This window comes from Hyperolius riggenbachi, chromosome 5 (assembly GCF_040937935.1).
Source record: "Hyperolius riggenbachi isolate aHypRig1 chromosome 5, aHypRig1.pri, whole genome shotgun sequence".
NCBI classification, from domain to species: Eukaryota; Metazoa; Chordata; class Amphibia; order Anura; family Hyperoliidae; genus Hyperolius; species Hyperolius riggenbachi.
The window spans coordinates 141,996,627-142,015,982 of record NC_090650.1 but is presented as its reverse complement, the minus strand read 5'-3'; the positions used below and the strand labels follow the sequence as shown (position 1 = coordinate 142,015,982).

At 44.5% G+C, this 19,356-nt stretch overlaps 1 protein-coding gene across 2 annotated transcripts in view; it reads right to left on the bottom strand.

The window, feature by feature from the left end:
• LARS2 (leucyl-tRNA synthetase 2, mitochondrial) overlaps positions 1-19,356 on the bottom strand; it is a 320,228-nt gene that overhangs the window by 70,862 nt on the left and 230,010 nt on the right. For both annotated transcript variants that reach the window (XM_068236332.1, XM_068236333.1), the window contains exons 17-18: positions 17,009-17,178; positions 11,130-11,207 (exon numbers count right to left, since the gene is read on the bottom strand). In XM_068236332.1, coding sequence (XP_068092433.1) covers positions 11,130-11,207; positions 17,009-17,178 — 248 coding nt within the window. The remainder of the gene's footprint in view (positions 1-11,129; positions 11,208-17,008; positions 17,179-19,356) is intronic.

Below are 19,356 nucleotides of genomic sequence, written 5' to 3'. Positions count from 1 at the left end.
TGATCACTTACAGATACTATATAGTAGCAATGCTGATTAGCGACAGTGATGATGCTAATCAGCAACTAATTAGTGACTGCGGTGTGGTGGGCTGGGTGCTAACTGACGCTAACTACCAACGAAGGGCCCTAGCTAAATAACTAGTGAAACTAAAAAAGTGACAGTTTTCACTGATCACTGTTTTTAGATCACTGGGATAGTGACAGGGGGTGATCGGGGGGGGTTCTGAGGGGGAGCTGAGGGTGTGGGCGGGTGATCAGAAGCCCACAGGGGGCAGATTAGGGCCTGATCTGATGGGTAGGAGTGCTAGGGGGTGACAGGAGGTGATTGATGGGTGTCTCAGAGGGTGATTAGAGGGGAGGATAGATGCAATCAATGCACTGGGGAGGTGATCAGGGGGGGGTCTGAGGGGTCTCTGAGGGTGTGGGCGGGTGTTTGGGTGCCCGCAAGGGGCAGATTAGAGTCTGTTTTGATGGGTAGCAGTGACAGGGGGTGACGGGGTGATTGATAGGTGATCAGTAGGTGATTACAGTGGAGAATATATGCAAGCAATGCACTGGCGAGTTGATCAGAGGGGTCTAATTGATGGGTGATCAGTGGGTGATTAGAGGGGAGAAAAGATGTAAACAATGCACTTGAGAGGTGATCTGAGGGCGGGTCTGCGGGCGATCTGAGGGTGTGGGCGGGTGATCAGGTGTCCGCAACGGGCAGGTTAGGGTCTAATCTGATGGGTGGCAGTGACAGGGGGTGATTGATGGGTGATTAACAGGTGTTCAGTGGGTGATTACAGGGGAGAATAGATATATACAGTACACGGGGGGGGGGGGGGTCTGGGGAGGATCTGAGGGTGTGGGGGGTGATCAGGAGCCCCTAGATGGCTGATTAGAGCCTAATCTAAAATATAGCGTTGACAGTTAGTGACAGGGAGTGATTGATGGGTGATTAGGGGGATGATTGGGTGCAAACAGTGGTCTGAGGGGGTGATCAGGGGGGGTCTGAGGGGTGCTGTGGGCGATCAGGGGGGCAGGATCAGCGTGTGTGTGTGTGTGTTTACATACACAGCTGCCTCCTCCCCTGGTGGTCGCTCGATCACTGGGACCACCAGGGGAGGAGGCAGCCAGTATAATACACTTTGTTAGCTTAACAAGGTGTATTATATATTTAGTAACGGCGAGATCGGGTTATTTACAACCCGCCGGCGCTGATAATTGGCCAGCGGGTTGACGTTGCAGGTGGGCGGAGCCTAATGCCTCCCTGCGCGCGATCCCCGGCTAATTAGACCCCCAGGTGCCGCCGCCGATCGGCGTTATGTGGTCCTGGGGGAGCCACCTTGCCGCCGCCCATAGGTAGTGGGCGGTCGGCAAGTGGTTAAAGAAAATCCAAACTATTAAAATAAATACAAAATGACCCATCAGAGAGCAAGAGATGGCGACTGTTAATCACCCTCTGCTGCTTACTGAAAGGGGGAGGGTTGTATAAAAATAACTTTTGGTCAAGAGCTTTACAGCAGAATTCCATGAAAGAAATGTAATTCCCCCTTATCAGCCCCTAAATAGCATGATGTTAATTCTAAGTAGTTTTAATAATTCCTGTTAATTACATCATGTGACCTTCCCCAAAGGTCACATGATGTCAATTAGGCTCTCCTCTTCTGGTCAGACTGGCCCACTCCCACAGAGCCACAAAGTTGGGTCATATTCCTTCCCATGGAGTTCTGTTTTATGGAAGGGAGCATGGCAGTCCAGGCCACCCCCTTCCATAAGGCACTGTGGTCCCAGTAGAGGAACACAGTGTCCAACCCCCAGGGGTAATAGAGTGGTGAAAAAAGGGTGGAGTCCCGTAATCATATGACTGCTGAGTGTCGAATAGAAATAATAGCATTTCAATATATCAATATACAAAGAAACAAGTTTCCACTTTCACAAAAACAATATGCTAAGCAAACCTTGTGTAACAGCTTCTCTGGCAAAGGCTCAAGTTCATCGTTTCCAAACTGCTTCCTTACATCTGGTAAACAGCCTCCCTTCCCAGCCTTCATCTGAAGCAGATCTGAGTGTATAACCAGTGAAGTACTGGTCACTGAAGGCATAGTGTTTGGGAGGTTTTGTTAAGAGTTAGTGGTGTGTGTGTGTGTGTGTGTGTGTGTGTGTGTGTGTGTGTGTGTGTGTGTGTGTGTGTGTGTGTGTGTGTGTGTGTGTGTGTCAGTCAACCTTTTTACCTTGGAGGAACCCTCCAAATAATTTTCGGATCTCAGGGAGTCCCTGCATAATTGGAGGAAGCGATCATTTATTTTATAGTAGGATTGGTCATTAAAATGGGTGAGGCTCTAGATATATTTCTAGATCTAAATTGCAGGGGAGCATGGGATTACCCAACCTGTTAGCCTATTACAAAGCTCCTAGAGTGGCTCAGAACCTTTATCGGGAGTCTAGCCTTCCCAGACCTAGATGGGTGGATTTTGAGCCATGTCTTACTGCTCCACACAAAATTTGAGACATTCTTTGGCTTCCAAGAACACACCCACTACTAGTCTCCCTAAAGAAATCCCCAATTATTATAGTAGCTTTATCCTCTTGGAGATGGTGTGTGTTCTCTTGGGCCTTTTGTCCCTCACATTTTTTGTGGAACCATTGTTCCATAATCCAGGCCTGTCCTACACTTCGGTGGGGTGGCAACTGGCAGGGGTAGTCTCTTTGAAATGCATTGTGACGGATCAAAACATACTTACCCGGCCTGAGTTCCAGCAAAAATACGATCTTTCTCCTAGAACCTTTTAATGCTACCTACAGATTTGTCACTATCTTTCTGGAATTTTACAGACTAAGCCTACCTGGAATATATCCCCTTTAGAACACATTTATATGTTTGATGTAGATGGTCTTATCTCTAAATTTTATAATATAATATAATCTGGTATGACTCCTTGCCAGACACCATCCCCCCATGAAGAAATGAGCTTTGACATTCCCCACCTCCAATCCAGTTGAGTGGGACAAGCTGTTTGAGTGTATGGCTAAAAAAATCTATGAATATCATTATTAAGGAGAAATGTTATAAAATATTTTATGAATGGTATCAAACTCCTACAACTCTTTCAAGGATTTATAATGCCCGCCCTTTCTGATGTTTTCATTGTCCCGACATGAACATGGATGCAGCTCATTGCTGGTGGCATTGCCCTCCTATTCAGCATGTGTGGAAAAACTGCTCAAGGAGGTCAGTCTGACCTTTAACGCAAAGTTGATCCAGATCCCTGCATTGCATTGTTTGGTCAGAAGATCCCCCAACTTTCCAAACACCAGAATACTTTGGCTGCGTTCGGTGGCTAGATGCACAATCGCCAAGTGCTAGAAGGGGCCTTTCACAGATCACTCCTGAGTAGAATGCAGTGGATCTACCAAATGGGATAAATTTATATTCCCTAAAATCAAATCTGTTCAGATTTAATCACATATGGACAGACTGGATAATGCGTTTTCCCAAGTGTGTCTGATATAATAACATATGCGAGGTATTGCAGATAATATGTAACTTTGTGTTATCAGTCATTCTTGCATTGTAATAGACTGTGCTAATTTTTACTTTCTTCCCTTATATTGTGATTTGTTTACTCTTCCTCTCCTTTAAGGGCCAGGGAAAAATGCCAGGGAACACCTGCAAAGTCCTTAGTGAACCCTGAGGTTACAGGAAATGCTGGTTAAGAAAATACCAGACAGTGATACACTGTCCAGTAGGGTCAAGAGGAAAAGGGGCGTTTCTAGCCTTTTTTGTCACTCCAGCCAAGAAGTTCTGTGTCAATCCCCCCCCCCCCCTGAAAAAAAACACCACACTCTAGAGAATATAAACCATGTGCCATATAGGTTGGATGCATAATACAGGGAGTCCCCAAGAAACAAGCAACCTGCAAATCCTGTTGCATTTCGTTGCTCACCCCCTTCCTGCACTACCCCAGCTTAGTGTGTAAATGCAGAGTATAGTGCAGCAGAAGCTGTGCTCTCACCTTGCCGCTGGAGTCTAGTATTATGCTTCTGCCTGTCCGCTCACCACTCAACCTAGTGCCTAGCATCTCCTACCGCATGTAGCAGTGCCAGCACTAGCGGGAGCAGAACACAGACAGGAAGGTTGCACAGGCACAGTACTGGACTCCAGAGAGGAGGTTAGAGCACAGCTTCTGCTGTGTTATACTCTGCCTTTTTACACTGGACTGGGTGGGGGGTGCAGGAGGGGGTTGCGAACAGATAGTGGGACAAGGGGACAGAGGGAGGCACAAAGGGGGACAGAAGGAGGCACAGTGGGACAGAGGGATGCACATAGAGCCGAACCATCCACAAGGACAATAAGCCTAGGGCTTGGCGAGAGTCTAGGGGCCCAGTTTATGCTTACCCCAACAAATCTTGCCAAAAGAGCTAGGTGGCCATCAAGCGTGAGCCCAAATTCGTTGCTTGCCTAGCGCACCATTTCACTTTAATCCATCTCTGGATGCACGGGGGGGGGGGGGGGGCAGAGTTGGCGCAGGGGGTCTGAAGGTGGCACAAAGACAGAAGGAGGCACAAAGGGAGACAGAAGGAGGCACAGGGAACAGAGAGACACACAGCCAGACTGGGGGTCTGAAGGTGGCTCAAAGAGACAGAAGGAGGCACAAGGGGACAGAAAGAGGGACAAGCACCTGTGGGGGCATGGCTTAGTCCTGTGGGCAGGGCTTAGTTTAGGGGATGGGGCTTAATCAGGGGCATGGCACCCCCCAGGACCAATGGCACTCCAGGCAGTGGCCTGTAATGCCTATACCTAAAAACGCCCCTGAAGAAGAACAAGGAACACAGAAACACAAAGCAGTCACTGCTATTTGGCACTGTATAAATGAAATACATTCATTTCCTGAAAATAACTGTTTATTCAATGACCTTGTATGTACCTAAAGAGGAACTCCAGGGAAATTAAATTAAAAAAGTGCTTAATTTATACAAAAATTGTGTATAGATGATTTAGTCAGTGTTTGCTCATTGTAAAATCTTTCCTCTCCCTGATTTACATTCAGACATTTATCACATGGTGACATTTGTACCGCTGGCAGGTGATGTCACTGGAAGGAGATGCTGCTTGCTTTTTTGGCAGTTGGAAACAGCTGTTATTTCCCACAATTCAACAATGCTCCCACAGTGTGATGTCAGGACCTCAGAGCTGTGAGGTGCTAACATCACACTGTGGGAAGGGTTTCACCACAATATCAGCCATACAGAATCCCCTGATGATCCATTTGAGAAAATGAATAGATTTCTCATGGGAAAGGGGGTATCAGCCACTGATTGGGATGAAGTTCAATTCTTGGTTACGGTTCCTCTTTAAGAGTGCTGACTGATACAAATATATGGTCTGTTTTGGATAATATTCTACTCATGTACCTGTAACATAGCTCATCTTGTCAGTGTACATGTTGAAGATTATCCAGTCAGGTAAAGCATATATATATATATATATACATACATACAGTGGCTTGCAAAAGTATTCCACATTTTGTCACATTACTGCCACAAACTTGAATCAGTTTTATTGAAATTCCACGTGAAAGACCAGTACAAAGTGGTGTACACGTGAGAAGTGGAACAAAAATCATACATTATTCCAAATATTTTTTACAAATCAATAACTGCAAAGTGGGGTGTGCGTAATTATTCAGCCCCCTGAGTCAATACTTAGTAGAACCACCTTTTGCTGCAATTACAGCTGCCAGTCTTTTAGGGTATGTCTCTACCAGCTTTGCACATCTAGAGACTGAAATCCTTGCCCTTTCTTCTTTGCAAAACAGCTCCAGCTCAGTCAGATTAGATGGACAGCGTTTGTGAACAGCAGTTTTCAGATCTTGCCACAGATTCTCGATTGGATGTAGATCTGGACTTTGACTGGGGCATTCTAACACATGGATATGTTTTGTTTTAAACCATTCCATTGTTGAACTGGCTTTATGTTTAGGGTTGTTGTCCTGCTGAAAGGTGAACCTCCACCCCAGTCTCAAGTCTTTTGCAGACTCCAAGAGGTTTTCTTCCAAGATTTCCCTGTATTTGTTTCCATCCATCTTCCCATCAACTCTGACTAGCTTCCCTGCCCCTGCTGAAGAGAGGCACCCCCAGAGCATGATGATGCCCCCACCATATTTGACAGTGGGGATGGTGTGTTCAAAGTGATGAGCAGTGTTAGTTTTCTTCCACACATAGCATTTTGCATTTTGGCTAAAAAGTTCCATTTTGGTCTCATCCGACCAGAGAACCTTGCTTCACGTTTGCTGTGTCCCCCACATGGCTTGTGGCAAACTGCAAACGGGACTTATTATGCTTTTCTGTTAACAATGTCTTTCTTCTTGTCACTCTTCCATAAGAGCCAACTTTGTGCAGTGCACAACTAATAGTTGTCCTCTGGACAGATTCCCCCACCTGAGCTGTAGCTCTCTGCAGCTCGTCCAGAGTCACCATGGGCCTCTTGACTGCATTTCTGATTAGCGCTCATCTTGTTCGGCCTGTGAGTTTAGGTGGACGGCCTTGTCTTGGTAGGTTTACAGCTGTGCCATACTCCTTCCATTTCTGAATGATCGCTTAAACAGTGCTCCGTGGAATGTTCAAGGCTTTGGAAATCTTTTTGTTGCCTAAGCCTGCTTTAAATTTCTCAATAACTTTATCCCTGACCTGTCTGGTGTGTTCTTTGGACTTCATGGTGTTGTTGCTCCCAAGATTCTCTTAGACAACCTCTGAGGCCGTCACAGAGCAGCTGTATTTGTACTGACATTAGATTACACACAGGTGCACTCTATTTAGTCATTAGCACTCATCAGGCAATGTCTATGGGCAACTGACTGCAGTCAGACCAAAGGGGGCTAAATAATTACGCACACCCCACTTTGCAGTTATTGATTTGTAAAAAATGTTTGGAATCATGTATGATTTTCGTTCCACTTCTCACATGTACACCACTTTGTATTGGTGTTTTACGTGAAATTCCAATAAAATTGATTCATGTTTGTGGCAGTAATGTGACAAAATGTGGAAAACTTCAAGGGGGCCGAATACTTTTGCAAGCCACTGTATATTTACATTTTTTGTTATGTTACAGCCCTATTCCAAAATGCATTATATTATTTTTTTTCCTCACATTTTTCTACACAACACCCCATAATGAAACTGTAAAGAAAAGTTTAGTTGAGGTTTTGGCAAGTTTATTAAAAGTAAAAAAAAATGAGAAAGCACATGTACATAAGTATGCACAGCCTTTGCCATGAAGCTCACAATTGAGCTCAGGTTCATCCTGTTTCCCTTGATCAGCCTAGAGATGTTTTTGCTGCCTTTTTGGAGTCCACCTGTGGTAAATTCAGTTGAATGGAGATGATTTGGAAAGACACACTTCTGTCTATATAAGATCTCAGGCCTGGGGCACACCAGAGGAGTTTTTCTGAGCATTTTGAGTTTTTAAATCTGCTGCTAATGTTATCCTATGTGTCTGTGCACACTGGAGCAATGAGGTTTTGTAAAAAAATCCCTAGCATTACATTGGGAAGAGCTTTTGAAACCTTTCAAAAGCTCTTCCCAATGTAATGCTATGAAGTTTTTCACAAAACCTCATTGTTCCAGTGTGCACAGACATATAGGATAACATTAGCAGCAGATTTAAAAACTCAAAACGCTCAGAAAAACTCCTCTGGTGTGCACCAGGCCTCACAGTTGACAGTTCATTTCAGAGCACAAACCAAGCATTAACTCAAAGGAATTGTCTGTAGACCTCCGAGACAGGACTGTCTCGAAGCACAAATCTGGGGAAGGTTACCAAAAATGTTCTGCTGCTTTGAAGTTCCCTGTGAGCACAAAGGCCTCCATCATCCGTAAGTGGAAGAAGTTTAAAACCACCAGGACTCTTCCTAGAGTTGGCCGGCAATCTAAACTGATCGATCGGGGGAGAAGTGCCTTAGTTAGGAACCCAATAGTCACTCTGTCAGAGCTCCAGAGGTCCTCTGTGGAGAGAGGAGAACCTTCCAGAAGGACAACCATCTCTGCAGCAATACACTATTCAGGACTGTATGGTAGAGTGGCCAGACGGAAGCCACTCCTTAGTAAAAGGCACATGGCAGCCTGCCTAGAGTTTGCCAAAAGGCACCTTTATGAGACTCAGACCATGAGAAACTAAATTCTCTGGTCTGATGACACAAAGATTGAACTCTTTAGTGTGAATGCCAGGCATCACGTTGCACACAACTCTGCGAATGTCCTTGAGTGGTCCAGCCAGAGCCCAGACTTGAATTCGATCATCTCTGGAGAGATCTTATAATAGCTGTGCACCGATGCTTCCCATCTAACCTGATGGAGCTTGAGAGGTGCTACAAAGAGGAATGGGTGAAACGGCCTAAGGATTTGTGTGCTCAGAGATTATCTAGAACAGAGTTTGACAGTTTTCAGATTACACTATATTAGCTCAGATATTGTAAAATTACTGTATATTTACTCTAAGGATGTATAAATATGTTTAAGGTACATCTCTATAATAAGTTATAAAGCTTGTTATTAATATTAAGGTTACTTAACAACACTTTATTATGTATAAAGTATTTTATTTGTCAAGTGTAATAATATGTCTTTGACGGTATCGGTTGAAAAGGGCGCCCGAGCTGCCTGTATGAAAAGGGCGCCACCATAGACATCAATGTTATTTCTGGAAATATGGGCTACAAGGTGTAGAAAAGGGTGCCCGAGTTTTGATATAGGCTACAAGCGGGCTCCCCTTTGTAGCCCATATTTTTTCGGCTACAAGGTTTTCGGCTACAGTAGGGCGCCCCTTTGTAGCCCATATTTTTTCGGCTACAAGATTTTCGGTTACAGTAGGGCGCCCCTTTGTAGCCCATATGAATTGCATTTTTTGTATGTTTTTATATGGGCTACAAGTGCTGGAAGCCGAATTATTTCATTCCCCCACTATCCATGGCGGCCTGGAGGGGGAATAGTAATTTACACATCCCGGAGTTTTTTTGTAGCCGAAGTTTTTATATGGGCTACAAGCACTGTAAGCCGAATTATTTCATTCCCCCACTATCCATGGTGGCCTGGAGGGGGAATAGTAATTAACACATCCCGGAGTTTTTTTGCAGCCGAAGTTTTTATATGGGCTACACCAGGCGCCTTTTTTGTAGCCAAAGTTTTTATATGGGCTACACCAGGCGCCCTTTTTGTAGCCGAAGTTTATATGGGCTACACCAGGCGCCTTTTTTGTAGCCGAAGTTGGTATATATGGGCTCCACCAGGCGCCCTTTTTTACCGGCGCCCTTTTCATATAGACCCTCTTTGACATATATGTTAAAAAAAAAATTTGAAAATTCCAATAAAAAAATATTGAAAACGGATTTGTGTGCCAAGCTTGTAGCATCATATTCAAAAAATAATTTGAAGTTGTAATTGCTGCCAAAGGTGCATCGACAAAGCATTGCACAAAGGCTGTGAATACTTTTGTACATCTGATTTCTTATTTTTGTTATTGTTATTTTTATCTAATTTGCCAAAACCTCTAGTAAACTTTTTTCACCTTGTTATTATGGGGTGTCTTGTATAAAATTCCGAGGAAACAAATTAATTTAATCCATTTTGGAATAAGGCTGTAACATACGAATATAACAAAATGTGGAAACAGTAATGCGCTGCAAATACTTTCTGGATGCAATATATATATATATATATATATATATATATATATATATATATATATATATATATATATATATATAATATTTTAGCATATAAGATACACTTTTTCTACCCCAAGATTGGGGGAGAAAGTCAGTGCATCTTATATGTCGCAGGTCTGGCCAGGTGTCTCCCCCCCCCCCACAAGCTCTTATTGATCCAGCAACGTGCTTAGTCTCCTCCGTCCATCTCCTTACCTGTATACACTCATCCTGCATGGCTTCCGTCTTTCTAGTCTCACTGGTGCCCTCTAGCTGCGCATGACATGCCATGCGTAGCTAGAGGGCACCAGTGGACCCGGAAGTACGGAGGCCGTGGAGGATGGGTATATACAGCAGTGGAATCGTCTGTAATGTATACAGCTGCTGAGACAGACGGATGAACGTAGGACCGTGAGCACATTGCTGGATCGGTAAGACCTTGCAGTTAGATGGGAGTGTAGTCAGTGTAGCTGGGAGTGTAGAGAGACTAGCTGGGAGTGTAGTCAGTGTAGCTGGGAGTGTAGTGAGAGTAGCTGGCAGTGAAGTCAGTGTAATGTATACAGCATATACACACACATTTTTCTTTAAGGCTGCTTACACACCAAGACGTTACAGGCGCACGTTAGTGCGCCTGTAACGCTCCCCCAACGCACAGCAATGTAACACAAGTGGGCTGTTCACACAGCCCACGTTGCGTTACATGTAACGCTGCACGTTCTGTGCAAAGTGCAGCATGCTACGGCGTTGGAGCGGCTATAGCCGCGTTAGACTGTTTGCACATGCGCAGTGGGGGGCGGAGAGGAGGCGGGGAGAGCCAGCTACAGTAGCCGCGCACATGGCTACTTAATATTCACTGCACTGGCGGTAGCTGATTGGCCGGCGGGACCACGTGATGCGGAGTGTCTCGCTCCGCATCACGTGGTCCCGCTGGCCAATCAGCGCCACTCTGGGAGACATTATAGGAATCGAGCCGCCGAACGCGGCTCACTCTACCGTCGGCTTTTGCAGCACCATACGTTGTGTTAGGTGCACGTTATGCGACCATAACGTGGCACCTAACACAATGTCTTGGTGTGCAAGAAGCCTAAATCAAACGAGTACCATTAGTTTTGTTCAGGAAAGATTAGGTACTGTAGTTAAAAGACAACTCAGTTACAGATGTCACAAATATATTATCATCATCCCTTTCTACTTTACTGTAACAAAACAATCCACATATAGAGCGGAGGGAGAAAGCACTGTCCGTATGCCCGCTGTGTCTGTAGAAAAATGTGCAAAATGATTCAAACCAGTCTTTGCATGAACACAAATCACCGGCATAACAATATACTGCACATATGAGCCTAAGCAGGAGAAAAGGAATCCTCATGGTCTTATTATGAACGATCACAGGTCATAATCACACTTTTTCAATAGGAGGGCAGGCTGCAGATGCACTTACCAAGAGTGTGTTGCTTAGAGCCATTAGACGGGAAATAGCTGCATTGAAAACAATGTCCTCAGTGAAGTAGCTAGTTACCTAGGCAACACAAACAAAAAAAATCCTTTTTAGAATTATTGGAAGTTAATTCTCTAGCACAGGTGAATTTATTCATTTTTCTGTATGGGTTTAAAATATGGCAATGGATGAGTAAAAATAAAGAAACATCACTTATAGCTTAACCTGCTGGGCGGTCTGGACGAGCTCAGCTCGTCCAGTACCGCCGGAGCCTGCCGCTCAGGCCCTGCTGGGACGATTAGGCTCAAATAAAAAGCAGCACACGCAGCCGGCACTTTGCCAGCTGCGTGTGCTGCCTGATCGCCGCCGCTCTGCGGCGATCCACCGCGAGCAGCGGCGAAAGAGGGTCCCCCCAGCCGCCTGAGCCCAGCGTAGCCGGAACAAAAAGTTCCAGCCAGCGCTAAGGGCTGGATCGGAGGCGGCTGACGTCAGGACGTCGGCTGACGTCGATGACGTCACTCCGCTCGTCGCTATGGCGACGATGTAAGCAAAACAAGGAAGGCTGCTCATTGCGGCCTTCCTTGTTTATTCTGGGTGCCGGAGGCGATCGGAAGAACGCCTCCGGAGCGCCCTCTAGTGGGCTTTCAGTTGGCTGCATGAAATAGTTTTTTTTTTTATTAAAAAAAAACCCCTCCCGCAGCCTCCCTGGCGATCTTAATAGAACGCCAGGCAGGTTAAAGTGGTAAGCAAAGCAACAGTGACCCTCATGTATGAAATAGGTGCTACAGAAACTGCTACGCAGCTTATTTTTATCGTTAGAGTTACTGATTTGAACATGGAATAATGAATCTGACTGGTTGCCTTCCCCATAGAGCACTCTTCATACACAATGCACTTATATATTTTTTCTATAAATAATAATAAATAAGCAAACAGTATGGCCAAATAAAGTCGTCCAAAGATGTAGAGGTGGTCCCCCAGGGATATGATTTGTTAAATGAGCGGTAATTCTAAAACAATAATTAATAAACCTGAGAAACATGAATGTGTCAAATAATGTGGCATTCAGAGCCAGCAGATACTTAAAGAGGAGCTGTCAGCCATACTATCTCAGAAAAAAAACACATATATAAGTAAATACTTGCTCTACATACATAACATTTGTATTGCACTGTCGACATTTTGATTTTAGTGATTTTTCTACAGTAAAAAGAGAGAAAATCCTTCTTAGGGCTCTTTCACATCAGACAACGCGAACAGGAGCCGTTCTCCTGCACGCGTTGTCTGCCTGCGGCGTGTCGTCGGGTATCTGCGGTGCGACGCAATCAGCGGCGGTAACTGGTAATTAAACCCGACGGAAACCGCCGGCTCGCGGGTGCGTTGGAGGAAAAACTGCGCCCGGGTGCGTCGGAACCGCAACGCATCGAAACGCAGCGTCGAGTGTGAAAAGGTAAAATGAAAGTCTATGGACTTTCATCTTACCGGCTTCCGTTTGCGTTAACGCAGAAAGTCTGCCCTAATGTGAAAGAGCCCTTAGCATTTCACATTTTGGCTATTTTGAAGCCAATCCTTATGTTATTTCCTCCCTTGCTCTCCTCTGCCTGATTGTGTATGCATTGCCCACCCTCCACTATAGAAAGTGCATTGTCTCAGTATGAGAAATATTGGACAATCAGAGAGGAACAGAGGTGTGGGAGGGGAAAACGGAAGGGAAAGAGGCTTCAGCCAATCAGGCTGCATTAGTTAAGTCTGAGGGAAAGTAGAGAAGCAAAAAATGACAACCCAGCATGCCCTGCAACTTCCTCTGTGCGTACCAAATTTTGTGTGTATCAAATAAGAGTCAGGTAAACTGGGGAATGATCATTTATCAACAAGAAAATAATAGTGATTTTAACTTTTGGATTGCCTGGTTAGCATCCTTATTACTTGTTTATCAGATAAAAATAAATAATTGATTTTTGATTTTATGCCCGACAGTTAAGGAGTCATAAAATATGCACATCGATAAATAATGTAAAAGTCTTGATGATAGCTGTTAAAAACACTGCCAACTTAGCTCCTTCATTTGGTCAGGCAAAAAACCATAGTAACCAGTCCAAAATCACTTCCATTTATCCAAGCACAATACAGTACTAAAGGTTGATAATACACTGTATATACTTGTTTGGTGAAAACTGTCACCTATCTCCTTTGGAGAGAAAACCCCGTAAATGTTCTTATCAATAAGATAGGAGACAAGTAAACCTTGAATTTACCACTCTGTTCTCAATTTGTCACCTTTAGCTGCATGGTTTGACTTCTCCCACTTCATTGTTTTTCATGAGACATCTGCAGGTTTGTGGCCAGTGTTAAGATAAGTGTTTAGCTGGCACTACAATTGCAGCTAAGCACCTTCTATTTCTGATTGTGCTTAAAGTGAACGGGAACCCATTTATAAATAAAAAAAAGTCAGATACTCACCTAAGGAGAGGGAGGCTCTGGGTCCCATAGAGCTTTTCCTCTCCTCTCCCAGTCCCCGCTGTTGCGCTGGCTCCATGGTAGCGGTATTCGACCGTTTCGGTCAAATACCGCTGTTCCCCCGCCGAAGGGAGGCTTCGGAAATGCTTCGGGAGCCCGAGTACTCCAGACGCACATGCGCAGTATGGAGCCGCCTGTCTTCGGGAGGACTCGCCTCCCGAAGACTTCCGAAGTCCCCGCGGCGGGGGATTGGAACGGGGGGAGCCAGCGCAGCACCGACGGCACCGGGAGAGGACAGGGAAGGCTCATAAGGACCCGAGCCTTCCCTCTCCTTAGGTATCTGACTTTTTTTTTTTACTTAATCCTGGATTCCCATTAGCTTTAAAGGGATACTTAAAGGGAACCAGAGGCCCCAGAAAAAAGATTTTATACATACCTGGGGCTTCCTCCAGCCCCATACGCACGGATCGCTCCCACGCCGCCGTCCTCTGCTGCCTGGATCCGCCGCTACCGGGTCTCGTCATGGCCGCCAGTCGGCCGGCTGACACGGCCAATAGTCCGCATCACACGGAGCTCCCTCCATGTACGTACGCGTGAGGCTGCCCACTGCGCAGCCTCATGCGTACGGGTATGGAGGGAGCCCCTGTGATGCGGACAATTGGCCGCGTCCCCCTGGAAGTGACGGGACCCGGTACCGCCGATCCAGGAAGCGGATGATGGCGGCGTGGGAGCGATCCCGGGTTATGGGGCTGGAAGAAGCCCCAGGTATGTATAAAAGCTTCTTCTTTTTTTTTATTAAGTTCCTCTCTGGTTCCCTTTAAGCTTTGCATAAAAAAAAAAAAAATCGCCTGTACTCAACTGGGGCTTCTACCAGCCCCCTGCATCCGTCCCATGCCCTCGCAGTCACTCGCGGATCCTCCTGTCCACTGCCCCCAGCTAGTTTCATTTTCGACCGACAGGCTCACTGTGCCTGCGCAGGCCTGGCCATGCGTTTGTTGGTATGCTGCCTAATTATGCTGAAAACTCTACCTAATTATATTGGGGGCACTGTCCTTAATTATTTAGTTTGGCAGAAGGGCACATTGTTTGGTGGTGGGGCAACTTGCTCTAATATCTGGGAGACATCGAGGGGAGTAGCACAAACACATTCTATTTAGTTACATCTCTTCTAGGTTCATGTACATTATTTGACCCCTCCCACATTTGGTAATGACCATGGCCACTTTTTGCAGCAGTACATGTTGCACATACAATTCCTCCTTCATTACTGTCCAGAAATGCCTGGATCCTGGCAATGTGCATGACGACCATGAAGTCCACAATTGCTGGTATAAAGTAAAAAGAGGAAATTACTAAAATAAATATATAAATGTGAATTTGGAAGCTATGTGTTCTCAGCTATAAGTTAATAAGAAACCCTAAAGAAAGATCTTTCTCTAGCTGCCATGTGACATTATGTTTTATTGCACAATTAATTCTGCAGTCCCCAGTAGTTTCCTGACTGCTATTACTGTTGTTTGTTTGTAATCAGCATGCAGTAGAATCTGACAATTACACATTCTATTCTAGATCCTGGAGGAGGAAACAGAAAGCTCAAAAGTTCAAATCTACCAACTAAATAAATAGGCAGATAAGTAAATATTCATCAATTCCTCATCATCATATTTAAATGGGTCTAATATTATTTTTTTCACGTAAAGAGACGAGTAATAAGGCTGTTTTTTTTACTTACCCGGGGCTTCCTCCAGCCCCATAAGCATGGATGCGGCCCTCGCCGTCCTCCTGCGGTCTCCTGTTCAGCCATGGTGAACCCTGGTAATAGGCTCAGTGACGTCAGTCTAAGTCTACTGCGCATGCGCAGAAGACACAGACTGGCTTTGACTGAGCCCGTTACCAGGGCACATTGCGGCTGAACGTGAGATAGCAGGAGGATGGCGAGGGACACATCCGTGCTTATGGGGCTGGAAGAAGTCCCGGGTAAGTAAAAAAAACTGCCTTATGACTCATCTCTGTGTCTCTTTAAAGGATACCAGAGGGCAAGTATTTCTGTTTAACTCACCTGGGAATTCTTTCAGCCCCCTGCAGTCTATCAGGTCCCTCACTGCGGTTCCGATCCACTCCAGTGTGCTGATGACCCCTGAACGATCTTAAAATCACTCTAAGTCGAGCATGCATGGCCCCGTCGCCCGTTTCCATGGCTGGGAGCATTATGCGCATGAAGACTCCTAAAGACTTAAACTACGCATGGACGACTTAGCATCACTTGCAGATCTTTTGGAGAGGGCAGAGGCACACTGGACTGGATTGCAGCCACAGTGAGGGACCTTATAGACTGCGGGAGGATGAGAGAATTCCCAGGTAAGTTAAGTAGGACTTCCTGCCCTTGCCTCAAGTATTCTTTAAAGCTAGTGGGAACTTTAAAAACATTATACAGTGCCTTCCTGCTCCTTTCCGGGTTCCCTCTTTTAAACGGCAGCCCCCCTTTTGACTCCCCCACCCAAGTGCTCAGAAGACGGGCAGCTCTGTACTGCGCTTGCATGAGCGCGCGAGAGAGCGTGCTTGCACAGGCGCAGTATGGAGCCGCCCGTCTTCAGGAGCACTTGGGCTCCCGAATACTTCTGAAGCCTCTTTCGGTGGAGGAAAGCAGTTTTTGACCAATTTGGTCAAATACTGCTACCGGGGGAGCCAGCACTGGAACGAGGGATCCATGAGAGGAGCGGGAAGGCTCTATAGAACCCAGAGCCTTCCCTCTCCTTAGGTAAGTATCTGGCTGACTTTTTTCTATTCACATTCACTATTAGAAAAAAGTATCAACGTAATGAGAGAAAAGATATTCTGAAAAAGTTACAGAAAGACTGAAGAATTAGGGGCTATTCACATTTCTATGAATTTGCATGATTTTCTGCACAACTTGCAAAATTGCATTCTATGATAAATCACACGATTCTAAAGTTAATTACATACATTTTCATGTAAGTTAACTTTGCATTAAAAAATTGCATACAAATGCTCATTAAAATGCAATAAAGCACACAAAAGTTAAAAACTGGAATGACCTGAAAAAGTGCAAATGCATATCCATTCATGCAGGAAATCACATGCAGAAAATGCCAGGATAAGTGTGAATAGGCCCATTTATCAGGAGGATAACATTCCCAGGCTAAGCCCAATTTCTTGGGTTTTCATAATCTAGAAAGTGAAAAAGTATCAAACCAAGTAAGAAAAGTAATGTTAATTTGGGACAAGATATCTGGAGTATTTTTTTGCTTGTTTGGTTCTAAAAAAAAGTATTTTACTGATAAGGTGAGAAAACATCTCTTAGAGAACTTAGGATAAATGTTAATTGCATCAGAACAATGTCTATTCTTTTTAGTGCCCTACAGGACTGGAGGTGATTTTGATTTGACATGTGGAGCATCAGTTACCTCAGATACAGTATTGTTTCTGTCTTGTAAAATCTTCTGAGCCTCAGCAGCTTCTTTCTTATTCAACAGTTTGGCATCAGGAACAACTGAAGGATTTTTGGCTTCAATAAACTTGCTGGTTATCGTCCATACTCGAGACTGCCATCTTTGAACTCCAGGGATAGCATCAGCTATCAGAATACAGGAAAACAATTAGCTGAAATATTGTTTGAAAGAGGACCTGAAATCAAAATAACACAATGAATGAAATGTGTCTACTTCCTGCATTCATGGAGGGAGACATATTGTTAACATCCCTTGTTTACAAATTAGCAGCTCTGCCGTGACAGAGGAGTATCCTGAGCTGACACAGCCGAAAGATCATATAATGTTAATGATTAGTCACAGATGAGGAAGAATTAGACAAGCTAAACTCTAAATACATACAGGGTGCATTTCTCTGTTTCCCTTTCCTGTGCAAGAGTTCAGGTCCACTTTAAAGCTGATGAACAATCTAAGTAATCTAACAAACATTTACTGGATGGTGTAAAAACTGAATGCTATAAGGTGGCCAAAGTTAAAAACCCTTGCTTGAGTGATATGGGGTTGCAGAAAATTATTAAATTACTGGATGTGCCGTCATGTACACACCACAACTGAGAATTATTTCTTTAATAGATAGAAGATATCTTTAATTTATTACGGTTGTGCTTGTGTGCATACAACTGCAATAGTACAAACTACAGTATCTTTTCAGAAATTATCTTTGATAATTATTATTATTGATATGACTTCGGTGACAGGGACAAGTTAAAAAAAAGTCCAGGGTTTCAGGATCACTTATGATTGTACAACCTCTGTAAATAAACTCCACTGGTCCTGATGCACTATAGTACGGTAAAGTGGGCATGCGCAAGCCGTGCACAGCTATTTTACCATTACTAACGCCGGTGGAGCACTGCACGTTACCGTAGATTTTGAAATAGAAGACACACTTAGGTTTAGAGGTAAAAATCAGGGAAAAAAATAAAATACCAGGTGTATCTATAGTGCAGGAGCACCTTATGGACCCCCCCCCCCAAAAAAAAAACCCCGTCTCTAAGCTACTCTATCTAAGCTGCTCTGACCAGCTACACTACACTAACCCCTGCTGCCCCAACGTTTCCACTATAGCTTGACATTTTTGCCTGCAAAAAATGGTATAAGATTTTTCTGATTGGTGAAAATTTGCATGTAAATTTTTACGTGTTTTATGCACATTTTCGTACGTGAAAATTTGCATTAGTTAAATGTAACATAATCTGCCTAGTAACAGCTTAGTCATGACTGCTGACAACTTCCTGTAACCATGTATCTAATGCAAATTTTCGGGCAATTAATGCAGAAATTCGTGTATTGCCTATACAAAGCAGTGTACGCGAATCATACGCGATGTCCGAAAAAATGATACAGGACATCCGATTTTTTCGCGCGTTCGAATGCTAACGAAAATTTGCATTGGATGGAAACAGCACCATTCACTGCCATTAGTTGCAAAATCAATGCGAATTTTCGAAAAGAAAAATCTGACACAAAACGCACAAGTGGAAACTAAGCCTTAGTACACTGCATTACACCAGACTACACACTACACTAGACTAAACTACACACTACACTACACAAATCCCTGCTGCCTCCCAGCTATGCTACAATGCACTAACTCTTCGGCTCTTACACATCCAGCACCGCGCTCCTCTCCCCATCACTCTGTGGCCTGCTTCACCACATGTTCCTCTTCTCCTCTGGCATCTTCCAATATAGCGGTACACTGCAGCCACCTGCCACTAAACAGCTCCGGGTCCACCATTCCACATGGCCTCTGTACTTCCATATTGGTCCAGCTACTGTAACACCAGTGGCGTACGTGCGTCGGGGTCACGTGCTGGACGCGGTAAGTGCTTCCCTGTGCCCTCTGCACAACATTTTATGGTATATTCAACAAGTAAGGTGCACACACTCCCCCCTTCCCCCCAGAAAAGAAGAAAAATGCTGTAATCTTTAGAACTGGGGGCATTTCCATGGTAATACGTATAGCATTATGGTAACAAGTATTACCATAGCAACGTGTGCATTATTCTGGTAACACTGGCGGTGCTAAAGGGTTAACATGCGGTGCTCCCCCAGCGTTAAGGTGGCCACACACCATACAATAAAATGATCCGATTTTCCAGCAATTCGATAAAAACGATCGTATCTCCCGAAAATATCGAAAGCTTTTTTTTCATTCGACTGAAAAATACGATCAGATTTCCCGTTTTTTTTTTATTTAAATCGATCCGGAATGCCAGATATTTCTCTTCAATTTTTTTAAAGATTGTATGGTGTGTGTT